This window comes from Anguilla rostrata, chromosome 8 (genome assembly GCF_018555375.3).
Source record: "Anguilla rostrata isolate EN2019 chromosome 8, ASM1855537v3, whole genome shotgun sequence".
Taxonomy (NCBI): Eukaryota; Metazoa; Chordata; class Actinopteri; order Anguilliformes; family Anguillidae; genus Anguilla; species Anguilla rostrata.
In genome coordinates this window covers 55,147,168-55,160,691 of record NC_057940.1, presented here as the reverse complement: position 1 = coordinate 55,160,691, position 13,524 = coordinate 55,147,168, and the positions used below count along the sequence as shown (strand labels likewise).

Here is a 13,524-nt window from a genome sequence, read left to right as displayed (position 1 = left end):
TGGCAGAACTCTCGTGGCGTCGTACGGTTCCGCTCGTCGGCGTAAACGCGTTGCCCGAGCACCATCGTTCCTTTCACCCCCGTTTTGCGGATGTACAGAATTTCGCTGGAGAGAGGCATCGAAGCTGAACAGGCCTGAGGGATTTATTTATGGTGAAAACGCTGACGGAGAGAGAGAGGAGGAACCGCAAACAGTCGCACGTTTTGATCTCATCGCGACCGAAATAACTGCAGACAACCCCTAGTCATCCTAAAAAAAATATATATATATATATATAACGGCTGCTCGAACAGGAGAAAGATTGCACACCGAATGAAGTACGGCTTTGATACAATCTTGTGATTTTAACAGGAACGTTTTACGGTTGTGGATTAGAGGGAATCACACAAACATGCAGCAGGCTTGTTCCCGCTTTTAAAAAGCTGAAAGCTGTTCGGTCTTCAGCCGGAATTACCTCAGATGTGTCAGAGTGGGGGGGGGGGGGCTTTGTCTCCACCCTGCAGCTTGGAGTAAGCGCTGCTATCATTCCTCTGTGTGTTCACTGTGTACCGCGTAGAGGCCCGCAGCCCAAGCCTGAGGCTTCCAGCTGGGTTTGGGGGTTTGGGGGTTTGGGTCGCTGTCTTCCCAAATACAACTTGGGTTGGGCTTCGGGTTTGTTTTCTTGCAAGTGAAAATTCATTACTTTGTGTTTTAAATGTGTTTTTGTTTGGAGAAATGAACTTTCATTTTGCTTAAATTCCGTGCCTGTGCAGACCTCTAGCACTGCTGCACATGCCTGTTTGGCAGGTAGAGAATGATGGGGGTTTACCTGTTTCACAGGTGAATGATGGGGTTTACCTGTCTGGCAGGTGGAGGGGCAGGGTGTTTACCTGTCTGGCAGGTGGAGGGGCAGGGGGTTTACCTGTCTGGCAGGTGGAGGGGCAGGTGGTTTACCTGTTTGGCAGGTGGAGGGGCAGGGGGTTTACCTGTTTGGCAGGTGGAGGGGCAGGGGGTCCAGTCGCTGTAGGGCGTGGCCACGCAGTCCCGTTTGCACGGTAGGAGACACGGCCGCACTGTCTCCGGCCGCAGGCTCTCCGGACACCTGCAGACACACCAGGTGTGCTCAGCTCCCCCAAAAAACAGGCCCTTTCAACGCTCCAGCTTCACAACTGTGCATACAGAAGCGTAAAGAAGCGTTCCCATGACAACATCCGTTGGGCCGCCCTTAGCCGACTCGCCCCCTCCGCCCCCCCACCTCTCTCCTTACTTTTTGGGGGGCACCTGTCCCACGCTGTCCCGCACGCAGATGACCTTGCGGGTGTGCATGCCGATGGAGCAGGCCACGCCCCCGGCAGGCCCGTGGGCGGAGCCGGAGGAGGAGTTCACGGAGGAGAGGGAGGAGTCTTCGATGCACTGGCCCCAGGAGCTGGCCTGCCAGTGGTACACGGTGCAGGGGTGACTGTTACAGCTGCGAGACTCCTGCAGACTGCTGCTGTTAGGGCACTGAGCTCCTCCTGCAGTACACACACACACACACACACACACACAGACCACACACACACACACAGAGATCCCACACACACAGACACACACACACACACACACACACACACACACACACGCAGACACACACACACACACACACAGACACACACAGAGATCCACACACACAGACACACACACACACACAGACACACACACACACACACACACACACAGACACACACAGAGATCCCACACACACAGACACACACACACACACACACACACACACACACACACACACACACACAGACACACACACACACACACAGACACACACAGAGATCCCACACACACAGACACACACACACACACACACACACACACACACACACACAGACACACACACAGACACACACACACACAGAGACCACACACACACAGACACACACACGCAGACACACACACACACACACACACACAGAGACCACACACACATAGAGACCACACACACACACACACAGACACACACACGCAGACACACACACACACACACACACACACACACACACACACACACACACACACACACACAACAAATACAGTCAGAACAGCCCCCTTTTTAAACAACCCCTCCCTCAGAAAACATTCCTACATTCATGTGATGCTAATATAGGCCCATTCAGAAAGTAAACCAATCAGACTTCTCAGTTCTGAAGCCCAATCAGGAAGTAAACCCCACTGATTTCCCCAGTGTTTACAGCTGCATTAAAACATGCCAGTGACAGCCGTCTCCGGGGAAACGCTTCTCACGCTAAAGATGTTCATTAAAAGAGAGACAGGCTGCACGGCTGGGAACTGTCTGAGCGCTAAGAGGGAGCGACAGGAACTCTGAGCCTGATGCCAAGTACCAATCACAGCGGGGAAATATCCGCATCAACCAGCCAATCACAGGTGACTAGGATTACAGCCTGTGAATGCAGGAAACAAGTGAAAAACAGCAAACACACTCACACACACTCAGCTCACACAAACACACCAGATATGGGTCAAATTATGTCACATACACTGACATCTATTTTCCCAAAAAAATATGCTCCCAAATGAGTGGGTTGGCGGTAAAAGAGTTTAGAATTGCATGGTGGAAAGTTTTAAGATACTTTAGAACTGTCCGATGTCAGATGTTTCATAACTGACTTTGAGACATTTAATGCCCTATACAGAAAAAGATATATAATTGTATTATTTATTTATTTTACATATATAAATAAATATTATTTCCCTGTGACATTATTTATGACAAAAACCATTTCAGAGAGGAGACTAACTTACTTTAGGGTATATGTAGACATGAGTCACCTGTACCTACTTTATCATCAATATTTCAATATTTAAACTGTGAATGTGTACGTGTTTGTGTGTGTGTGTGTATATATATATATATATATACACACACATTATATATGTATGTACAGTATATAGTGCATTTATGTACATTTATATACACCACAAACATACATAAATCATATACAGAGGGATGACACAGAATATTTTATTATACGAATATTCAATCAGTATCTGAGAGCTTGTTCATTAACAAGCTCATTAATATTTTTACACTCATTAATATTCATGAGATTGGAAGCAGTGTAGAAATGACACATAAAATAAGACCATTCGCATATATATATATGTACATATATATATATAGTTTTGAGTAGAGTGCTGATATTTCGGCTGTGAGAAAGGGTACAGGTGCATACGTTTCTGAAGGTGTACGGGCGCGCACGTTTCTGAAGGTGTACGGGCGCGCACGTTTCTGAAGGTGTACGGGCGCGCACGTTTCTGGAGGTGTACGGGCGCGCACGTTTCTGGAGGTGTACGGGCGCGCACGTTTCTGAAGGTGTACGGGCGCGCACGTTTCTGAAGGTGTACGGGCGCGCACGTTTCTGAAGGTGTACGGGCGCGCACGTTTCTGAAGGTGTACGGGCGCGCACGTTTCTGAAGGTGTACGGCGCGCACGTTTCTGAAGGTGTACGGGCGCGCACGTTTCTGAAGGTGTACGGGCGCGCACGTTTCTGAAGGTGTACGGGCGCGCACGTTTCTGAAGGTGTACGGGCGCGCACGTTTTCAGAGCCATGATAAATTCACCATGGGACGCCCAGAGCATTCAAATAACTCCCAGCTCCCTAAGCGCTAAGCAGTAGCATCTCCCAGTTCCCAAACCAACACAGTATGACACACTACTGCCAAGCCAGCCTCTATCCAGACAGTTTCCTCTGTAGGAGCAACGCTGTCTGCACCAAAGAGAAATCACTCAGCAGCACGCTACAGAGACCTCTGAGAGGAGACAAGGACAGCGGAGTTTCTCTAACGACTCCATGGAGGTCTCCGCACCACTTTCTCACGCATACCATCATCAGCTCCCACTCTTCAGCAGAAGGACACAAGATCCTGCATATCCCTGCACGGGGAGATTTATTCAAACCAGGCATCCCACCACGGCACTTCCACTGTGACATCCTATTGCCACCGCAGGATTCCATTACAACTATGACATCACAATTACCGAGCATTCTTTTAACCCTTTGAAGAGTTGGTTTTTTGGAATGCTTTTTTTTCTTCTTCTTCTTCTTCAAAATTCTAAGTCAGTGTTCGAGAACTCCATTGCATTTCAGTTACCAGCAGCGAATGTGACATCAGCACTGGAATGTTCGGTCAAGAACATTCCGATCGCACGTTTGCGACCTTCACCCCTCGAAGGGTTAAAGTAACACGTGTTGCACATTCCGATGGAAGAGTGCACCATGACGATAACCACGGGGGTCCCATTAACACTGCTAACACGTCTCACCACACAGGGCCCCCCGTCGGCATGACTACCACGGGGAATAACACAGCCGATACAGTCACAGCGGGCGGCAGTGTCACCCACAGGTTACCGCTAACGCTAGCTGCAACCCCATTGGCTGCACTGTGCCACGCCCCCCCAAACCCCGCGTCACCATCACCCAGGCAACGGTCTGCCCTGTTGCTATGAGACTACAGGGACAGAACTGTAAAAATTTACTACACACATTTCGTGAGCATTTTTGTGCTTCATCAGGAACCCCCTTTTGGCCAGGCCGTCATTGTAAAGTGAGAATTAGCTCTGAGTCAGAATGACCTGTTAAGTAAAGTTAATGGCTGATAAAATAAAGAGGGCTGAAGTCATTGCATTACAGAGTATTTCAAAATGGGGGATGGGGGGGGGAGCTGTACATTACATTACAGGCATTTAGCGGACGCTCTCATCCAGAGCGACTTACACAACGTTTTACGTAGCATTTACACTGCAGCCATTTACACAGCTGGATATGTACTGAAGCAGTGCAGGTTAAGTACCTTGCTCAGGGGCACAACGACAGTGTCCTACCCGGGGAATCGAACCCGTGACCTTCTGGTTCCTAGCCCAGCTCTTTACCCGTTACCCTACCCTGCTGCCCGTGTGCGTGCGCGTTGGCGGTAATCCCCGGCGGGCGGGGGCGCTCACCGTCGCCCGCTCCGTAGGCCAGGACGGCGCGGGCTCTGGCCTGGCGCCCCTCGGTGGTCTTGCCGGAGCAGGTGTGGGAGCAGGGGGACCAAGAGCTCCAGGGGCTGAGGGCGCAGTCTCTGGGGCAGGGCACCTCGCACGCCACCGGGATGGGCAGGATCGCGTCCCGGCACAGCTGCGTCTCCGCCGGAGCGCCTGCAACAGCCAATCAGAACTCACAATGCTGTGTGTACAACCAATCAGATCTCACAATGCTGTGTGTGCAACCAATCAGAGCTCACCATGCTGTGTGTACAACCCATCAGAGCTCACCATATTGTGTGTACAACCAATCAGAGCTCACCCTGCTGTGTGTATAACCAATCAGATATCACAATGCTGTGTGACAAACAATCAGATCTCACCCTACTAAGATGAGGCAAAAAATACATGAATCTGTCTCCAGCACAAGCGCTTAAATCAGTGGCCCACACGCGCTGTCGCCAATTACCCCCCCGGGGCGATGACATCACAGGGGACTCCGCCCTCTCTCTCCCCGAGGTGCACGTTCATCATTAACCCTGCAGACCGAGCACCGAGGGCATACTTTTGAGTATGCTCAGACACGTGCGATCAAAGAAAGCAAATATCACGATGCTAAGCCCGATTTTATTCAGCTGAGATATTCAGTTTTTTTCCCTCAGTGTAAAAAGTTCTCAAACTGCACAACTCTGAATGCAGAGTTTGTTTGGTTCTGGTGAAGATTTTAACCCTGAAACCCAGCTGTGTCAACTACAGTGGGATAGTACCCTGGAGGAACACACACACACACAGAACACAGTGTGTGAGTGAAAACTCCAGGCGACAGCACTAACAGCCTTTTCCATCAGGCCTGTCAGGTTCGGGAGCGGGGGTGGGGGCCGAGGGGGGGGTCTCCCCAGTGACAGGCTGCAGTAAAGAGACATTAAATTTGCACCCGCGTTCAGTGGCAGGGGAGCTGATTTAGAGTAATTGGCTTCTTAACACCAGGCCTGCACTGAACACCTCTGCAGCTTACTGATGGGGGACCGCGGTCACCTTCAACAACCCCCCCCCGCACACACACACACACGCATTCACACACACACACACACGCATTCACACACACACACACACACACGCATTCACACACACACACACACGCATTCACACAACCACAACCACACCCACACCCACACCCACACACACACACCCACACACACACACACACACACACACACACACACACACACACACACACACACACCCACACCCACACACACACACACGCATTCACACACACACACACACGCATTCACACAACCACACCCACACCCACACCCACACTCACACTCACACACACACACACTCACACGCATACACACACACGCTTCCCCCGGGTGCAAACAGGGCAGTAATATCATGCTATAATAGCCACTCGGAGAGCGATCTGAACAATATCTATATCATCGCAGGTCCAGCTCTTACAGCGGTCATTAATTCCACGGCGATCATTACGGATATTGTCTCTGGCGGAAAAGGTCTTTGAGTGTGGGAATGTGCGGTGATCACCACGGCAACATCAGAAACGCCAGATGCGCCGCAGAACTGAAAAGGGCCTGATTACCCCCATTCCGATTGGCCGACGCCCAGTCCGCATTCTGATTGGCCGATTTAATGCAGCTAAAATGAAACCCCCCTTCTCTCCGTAGCATCACTGATGCAAAAATAACTTTCAGCTCTGTTTGCGAAACAGTGCACAGATACAAGAGTGCAGTGTGTGGGGAATAAAATCTACACAGAATAAAACTATGATCTTGAAAAAGGGGAATTATAATAAAACCCATTAAACACAAAACACTGGGCGACTAATATTATGGTACTGGTGCATGCTGGGTAAAGGACAGCATACGTTTTCTTACTCTCCCTTGGTTACAAGACCATTTCCTTCCCCGTTATATTACACTGCCACCCTACATGCGCCATGCAATCCTGCCACTGTACCGGTGCATGCTGGGTAAGCGGCGGCATGCGGCCCTCACCGTCGCTGTCGACGCACTGCGCCCGCGGCACCTGCGTCCCCGGCCCGCACGGCCTGCCGTTGTCAGGGAGACACGCCTCCAGCGCCGCCACCAGCCAGGCGTAGCAGCTGGGCTCGTCACAGGGCACGGCCTCCGCCAGGTGAGGGCAGCTGCCGGCTCCGCCCGTCGGCTCGTTCACGATGGCGCGCTTCCGCAGCTTGAAGCCTGTTAAAAAAAGTGCGGTAATTAACCTTCGCAGAGTTCCCACAATTCCTTCTCTTTCTCAGTCTCTCCTCCTCCTCCTCTCCCCCTTCTCTCTCTCGCACTCTCCTCTTCCTCTCCCCCTTGTCTCTTTCTCCCCCTTCTCTCTTGCTCTCTCCTTCTCTCTCTCCCTTCCTCATCCCCCCCTTCTCTCTCTCTCTCTCTCTCTCTCTATTTGTCACTGGGGAAAAGAAAGTAAAACTAAAACATTCGGTAATTAATATTCACACACACGCCAGAACTCCTTCTCCTTCAACATCCCCCCTCCCTCCCACCGTTTCCCCTTCTTCCACTCCCTCTCTGACTCATTCACTCTTTCATCTTTCACACTCTCTCTCTCCTTCTCTTTCTCCGTCCTTCTCTATGTTCTTTTTTTTTAATCGAGTTTGACCTGTTTTTGCATCACCAAAGTGTGAGCCTGTGATATATATTAAGTTCACCTTACAGTCAGTGTGGTGTCATTACTGCTAACCGTTAATAGCACATGTAACACGACAGCGCATTAAACTCAGAAGATGAAGGACCTTATTGGAATAGCTTTGCATAATGAACAGAATTACTCTTTCTTTGTTGTGCCCGTTTTTACGCGAAGTGACAGACGCATCCATCCGACTGTTAACACGGGGAATTCTCCCGCCTTCAAGGATTCCTGCTCAAGGGCACAGCTGCTGTGCCTCGGCAGGGATTGGAACCGGCAACCATTCCACCTCAGAGTTCTCCCCCACACAGCTGTGCAGGCACGATAAGGGTGCAGGAAGTGTTCGGGGTTCGAGGTTCAGTATTCAGGTGCTGAAGCCAATCCTGGTTTGTTTCTGCTCTGATTTTTCATTTCCTTGCAGGAAGTCAGAATAAGGAGGTTTCTCCATTTTGGGGTGAATTCCCATGGCAACCTCAGTCAATGACCTCAGGACAGCCGGGGTGCCGCTGATTTAACCAATCGCAGCTCTTCTTCAAGCTCTAAGGAGATGAGGTCATCACCCGTGACAAACTGCCCCTTGCTTGTGTCCCCGGGGGGCGGCAGCAGTGCTGGGTTTTTATTGCTGATCATTTGTCCTGTTATCAGTTTACAAAGAGAACAAGCTCTGTGTGTGTGTGTGTGTGTGTGTGTGTGTGGGTGTGTGTGTGAGAGAGAGACAGAAAGTGTGTGTGTGTGTGTGTGTCCGTGTGTGTCTGTGTGTATCCGTGTGTGTGTGTGTATGGGTGTGTATGGGTGTGTGTGTGAGAGAGAGAAAGTGTGTGTGTATCAGTGTGTGTGTGTGTGTATGTATGAGTGTGCTTATTATAAACCTAAGTCTCTCTGCCTCTGGCAAAGACATTTCGAGTCTGAAAAATCAGTTTCCTGATTAATAAGGAGAAATCAGGAGCAATCAGGAGCAATCGCATTCCTGATGGAAGCAGTGTTAGCAGCTAGAAGGGTAGCTGACCGACAACCGCAATGGATTTTAAGATTACGTTACAATCCAGTTATTCCTCATTATTCCAAGCATCCGGAATTCTTCCCGGAATGTTCCGGCCTAATACGAATTCCATCCATCATGATTTATGCTCACATACAGTAAACCCCCAAAGGATTATGGCAATGTTTTTTAAATTTTCTTATTGCTCAGTTTGGAAATGGAAACCCAGGTTGCGGGTGCATTAGCAGGGTGTGTTCTGAGGTCAAAAATTGATTTGGTTTCTGACTGAGGAAGAGGGAGGGGGAAGGAGGTGGAAAGAAGCAGAAGAAGAAGGAGAAGAAGGGAGGGAGAGAGAGGGTGAGGAAGAGAAAGAGAGGGAGAGAGAGATGGATGGGGGAGGGAGAGGGAGAGAGAGGGATAGGGGGAGATAGGGGAGAGAGAGGGAGGGGGGAGAGAGGGGGAGAAAGAAAGAAAGAGAGGAGGAAACAAGTGTTCTCTGTATGTACATGTCTCTGTGCTAATGACTGCTGCTGGGTACGAGCAGGGGGAGACAGATGAGACAGAGGAACACAGCAGGGAGAAGAATCTGCTATTAAGATGCATCACAGAGTGTTTTTCCTCCGCTCTCTCCTACTCCTCTCCCCCTTCGCTCTCTCACACTCTCCTCCTCCTCTTCCCCTTCGATCTCGTTCTCTCTCTCCCTCTTCTCTCTTTCTCTCTCCTTCGGTCTCCCTCTCTTTCTCTCCCTCTCCCTCTCCGTCTGTCTCCCTCTCTTTCTCTCTCTCTCTCGCTCTCGTAAAGGCAGAATGAATGTGCTTGTCCCTCGTGTAATGTAGCCAGTGCGTGTGTAATGTAATCTGTGTTCTAAAGCGATCTGTGTGTGTGTGTGTGTGTATAATGTGTGTGGGTGTGTGTAGTGTGTGTGTGTGCATAGTGTGTATAGTGTGTGTGTGTGTGTAGCGTGTACCTGTGTGTGTGTATATAGTGTGTATAGTATGTGGGTGTATAGTGTGCATGGTGTGGGTGTGTAGTGTGTATAGTGTATATAGTGTGTATATAGTATGTCTCTTTGCACAGGGGGCAGGTGCGTACCCTTCTTCCCTGCATGTGTGTGCATGTGTGTGTGTGTATAATGTGTGTTGGTGTGTATATAGTGTGTATAGTGTGTCTCTTTGCACAGGGGGCAGGTGCGTACCCTTCTTCCCTGCGGCGGGCTCCTGGCAGTTCTCCAGGGTGCAGGGCCCCCAGGCGTTCCAGGCAGACAGGGCACACTGCACCGGGCACTCCATGTGGCACAGCTGGGTGGCGTTGGGCACCGGCCCCAGACACAGGCGGCTGTCCACGGGGCGCCAGGCTACGGGGGTACAGAGAGAGAGACGGCAACCGTCACCACGGATACGCAGGAACAAGACGCGAACATTCCAAACTCAGGTTCTAATTCCGGTTCCGCTTTCTTGATGTCACACTGGGGGGGTTAAATTCACGATTCGCTCTCTTACCAACTTCCTCAGATGTTGGTAACTGTTTAGAAACGCTTCTGCTGATCCCGGAGAATTTTCAAGCGTGTTATCAGCCAGAACACACAAAAAAGTCATTACGGAAGCATACTTCACTTCAGGCGATTGGGGGAGGGGAAAAAAAGGAAATTTCATTAAAACAGTTTTGTTAATCTTTTCAATTTTACCGGTGTCTAAACGGCTAAAGTGCCCGACCCAGTTCTTAAGTAAATCCAGAACTCCTGGCTTTTGTGAACAATATCATAAAATATCTCACTATCTCATAAAAAACACGCTGCATGGATGAGTTCCCGGTTTGTGTTCTTTGTATAGATTGTTTTGTGATCGGCCATGTTTGATGTGACCGAGCGTTCTCGGCGCGAGCGCCAGATGGGTAACGTTTCAGAGACGAGGGCAGTCGATCGCGCGTGAGGAAATAAAAGCTATTCCCGCCTCGCTCTGTCGCAGCAAACGCAAACGCTGTCGGGGGTCGTAAACTTTTTGGGATTTAGAGACGCGAGCCCCCGGCGCGTCCTTGTCCCCGCTCGCCGCCTCGAAGCTCCGCCCCCTTCCGCTCGCGGCGGCGAATGAAAAAGCGCGGAACTCAGGGAGGTCACCGCCGCTCCCACAAATCTCCCGGAGATAGTCCTCCGCAGCCAATTTATTTATTTGTGCGAATAAAAATAAAAAAAAGCAAACAAGAAATAATTGTTTACCAGAGGCTTGCTCTTTGAAGGCCATTAGCCTAACAAAATTCATGCACACTCTCACACACATTCTCTCTCTCACACACACACTCTCTCTCTCACACACACACACACACACACACACACACACACACACACTCTCTCTCTCACACACACTCACACACACACACTCTCACACACATTCTCTCACACACACACTCACACTCTCACACACACTCTCTCACACACACACACACACACGCACACACTAACACTCACACTCTCTCACACACACGCACACACACACTCTCACACACACTCTCTCACACACACACACACACACACACTCTCACACATTCTCTCACACACACACACACACACACACACATTCTCTCACACACACACACACACACACACTCTCACACACATTCTCACACACACACACACACACACACACTCTCTCTCACACACACTCACACAACCATACGCATGCACACAGGTGCGCACACACACACACACACACACTGCGCACCCCTACATTCCCAAGTACCACATGATTACCAAAAATCTACCTCTAGCACACTTGCATTCAGCCAATCAGCAGACGCTCTTACTCTAAATCAGCCAAATCTAATAGTGAACCTAATAAGACCAGAAGCGCTAGACCCAGAAAACCCATTCCTCCCACAGGGGGCTGGACAGATGACATCATCACTGGGTAGGGCCAAACATATTACATCATCACTGGGCAGGGCTAAACATATTACATCATCACTGGGTAAGGCCAAACATATTACATCATCACTGGGTAGGGCCAAACATATTACATCATCACTGGGCAGGGCTAAACACATGGGGGGGGACTGAGACAATGAGACAATGAGACTGAGACTCAGGTGCAGGTACCTTCCTTGTCCCGGGCCGTGTTCAGGTAGGAGGCGGGGTCACTGTTGCCCTGGGCACAGTAGACCTCCCGGTTCTGGACCCCGCCCCCACACAGGCTGGTCTGGTTGCCACGGCGTCGGTCCTGTTGGCTTAGCAACAAGTCCACCCGGCACTCAGTCCACTCTGAAGTCTTCCAGGTGTACCTGTGACAGGTGAGAGAGAGAGAGAGGTCATAATTAGCATTTCTTTGTGATGTCACAATTCCCAATTCTACCTGATTCCACAGATGTAACCAAGTGAGGAGTGGAAAGTCTCAGGCAAGCAGATGAAATCAAGACCGAGAGGCAAAAAAAAGAGAAAGATTCAATCAGGGAATCCTCAGCAGGGCTGGAGCAGTGGGTTGCCAGTTTGTCACGCTGGGGTATTTTAACGGGAAGTGATTGGAGCACGCAGGCGATTATGTGGAACATGCTCAGCCCGGGGGGGGGGGGGGGGAGATGAACGATGACAGGGAGAGAAGGCCATCTGTGGGTGATCAGATTAGAGAAAGCTCCCAGTTTCTCCCCCTCTCGTCACACACACCATCACACACCTCCCCCCCCCCCGCCCACCTCCAAAATCCTGGCAACCGCCCAAACCACAAACCCCATGTGACACCGAGAGCCTCCCTCCATATGTTCCCTGAACACTCACTTATTCCCCTTTTACCTCATCACTCGCTCCTGTCAACAGCACAAGGACACAGACGGTGTCCTCATCATTACATCACTTCCTGTCACTTCCTCTTTCCACGTACTAAAAACATCAAAGGCTTCCTCACATCTAACAGCATAGCTCAACTGAAGCTCAACTTCACCTGCTTCAAATTAAGGTTTTTCACCTTTGCAGGTTTGTTTTGGGGTGGGGCTGGGGCAGAGCCCCAATGTACCAATGTTTCTAAGGGGTCCGCAAATTATTTTTTTTTGCCTAGGGTGGGACACAATGGAAATTTTAGAGGTGACTCACACAGGGCAGGGCGGCACCCCCTCTCCCTGGGGGGTGCAGGGCTCCACCTCCTCCAGGGCGGGGCACTCGGCCCCCCCGCCCACAGGGAAGCGGAGGGCGCGGCGTGTGCGTGAGCGCTCCCCCTGGGGGCCGTTGGGGTCGTAGCAGGTCTTGGAGCAGGGGCTCCAGGCCCCCCACTCGCTGACCTCACAGTCCCGGGGGACCACACAGGACCGGAACACCTCCGGGAGGGGATCCTGGGAGCACAGGCTGCAGCGGGGGGGAGATACGGCAATCAATAATCAACACATCAATCAATATATCAATCAATAATCAATCAATATATCAACCAATAATCACTCAGTATATCAACCAATATATCAATCAATAATCACTCAATATATCAACAAATAATCACTCAATATGTCAACCAATAATCACTCAGTATATCAATCAATATATCAACCAGTAATCACTCAATATATGAATCAATAATCACTCAATATATCAATAAATAATCACTAAATACAGCAACCAATACTCACTCAATATATCAACCAATAATCACTCAATATATCAGTCAATACTCACTCAATATGTCACTCAATATGTTAATCAATAATCACTCAATATATCAACCAATCAATGTATCACTCAATATACCTTAATCAATCAATATACCCATCATAAACATGTTTGTTAATCACTCTGTGTATCAATAAAAATATATCGAAATATGTATCAATTCAAAACACCAATATATAAAAAAATCTGTTCGTCATCATCAAAAAATTGACCATCGAA

At 49.8% G+C, this 13,524-nt stretch overlaps 1 protein-coding gene and 1 long non-coding RNA gene across 2 annotated transcripts in view; both read right to left on the bottom strand.

Moving 5' to 3' along the window:
* LOC135262146 (uncharacterized) overlaps nucleotides 1-13,524 on the bottom strand; it is a 78,523-nt gene that overhangs the window by 26,614 nt on the left and 38,385 nt on the right. The window lies entirely within an intron of this gene.
* The window catches only part of LOC135262140 (thrombospondin type-1 domain-containing protein 7A-like), a 67,298-nt gene that overhangs the window by 23,796 nt on the left and 29,978 nt on the right, over nucleotides 1-13,524 (bottom strand). The window contains exons 3-9 of the mRNA XM_064349028.1: nucleotides 12,742-12,990; nucleotides 11,758-11,939; nucleotides 9,865-10,023; nucleotides 7,033-7,236; nucleotides 4,994-5,188; nucleotides 1,247-1,493; nucleotides 966-1,081 (exon numbers count right to left, since the gene is read on the bottom strand). Of these exons, the coding sequence (XP_064205098.1) occupies nucleotides 966-1,081; nucleotides 1,247-1,493; nucleotides 4,994-5,188; nucleotides 7,033-7,236; nucleotides 9,865-10,023; nucleotides 11,758-11,939; nucleotides 12,742-12,990 (1,352 nt within the window). The remainder of the gene's footprint in view (nucleotides 1-965; nucleotides 1,082-1,246; nucleotides 1,494-4,993; nucleotides 5,189-7,032; nucleotides 7,237-9,864; nucleotides 10,024-11,757; nucleotides 11,940-12,741; nucleotides 12,991-13,524) is intronic.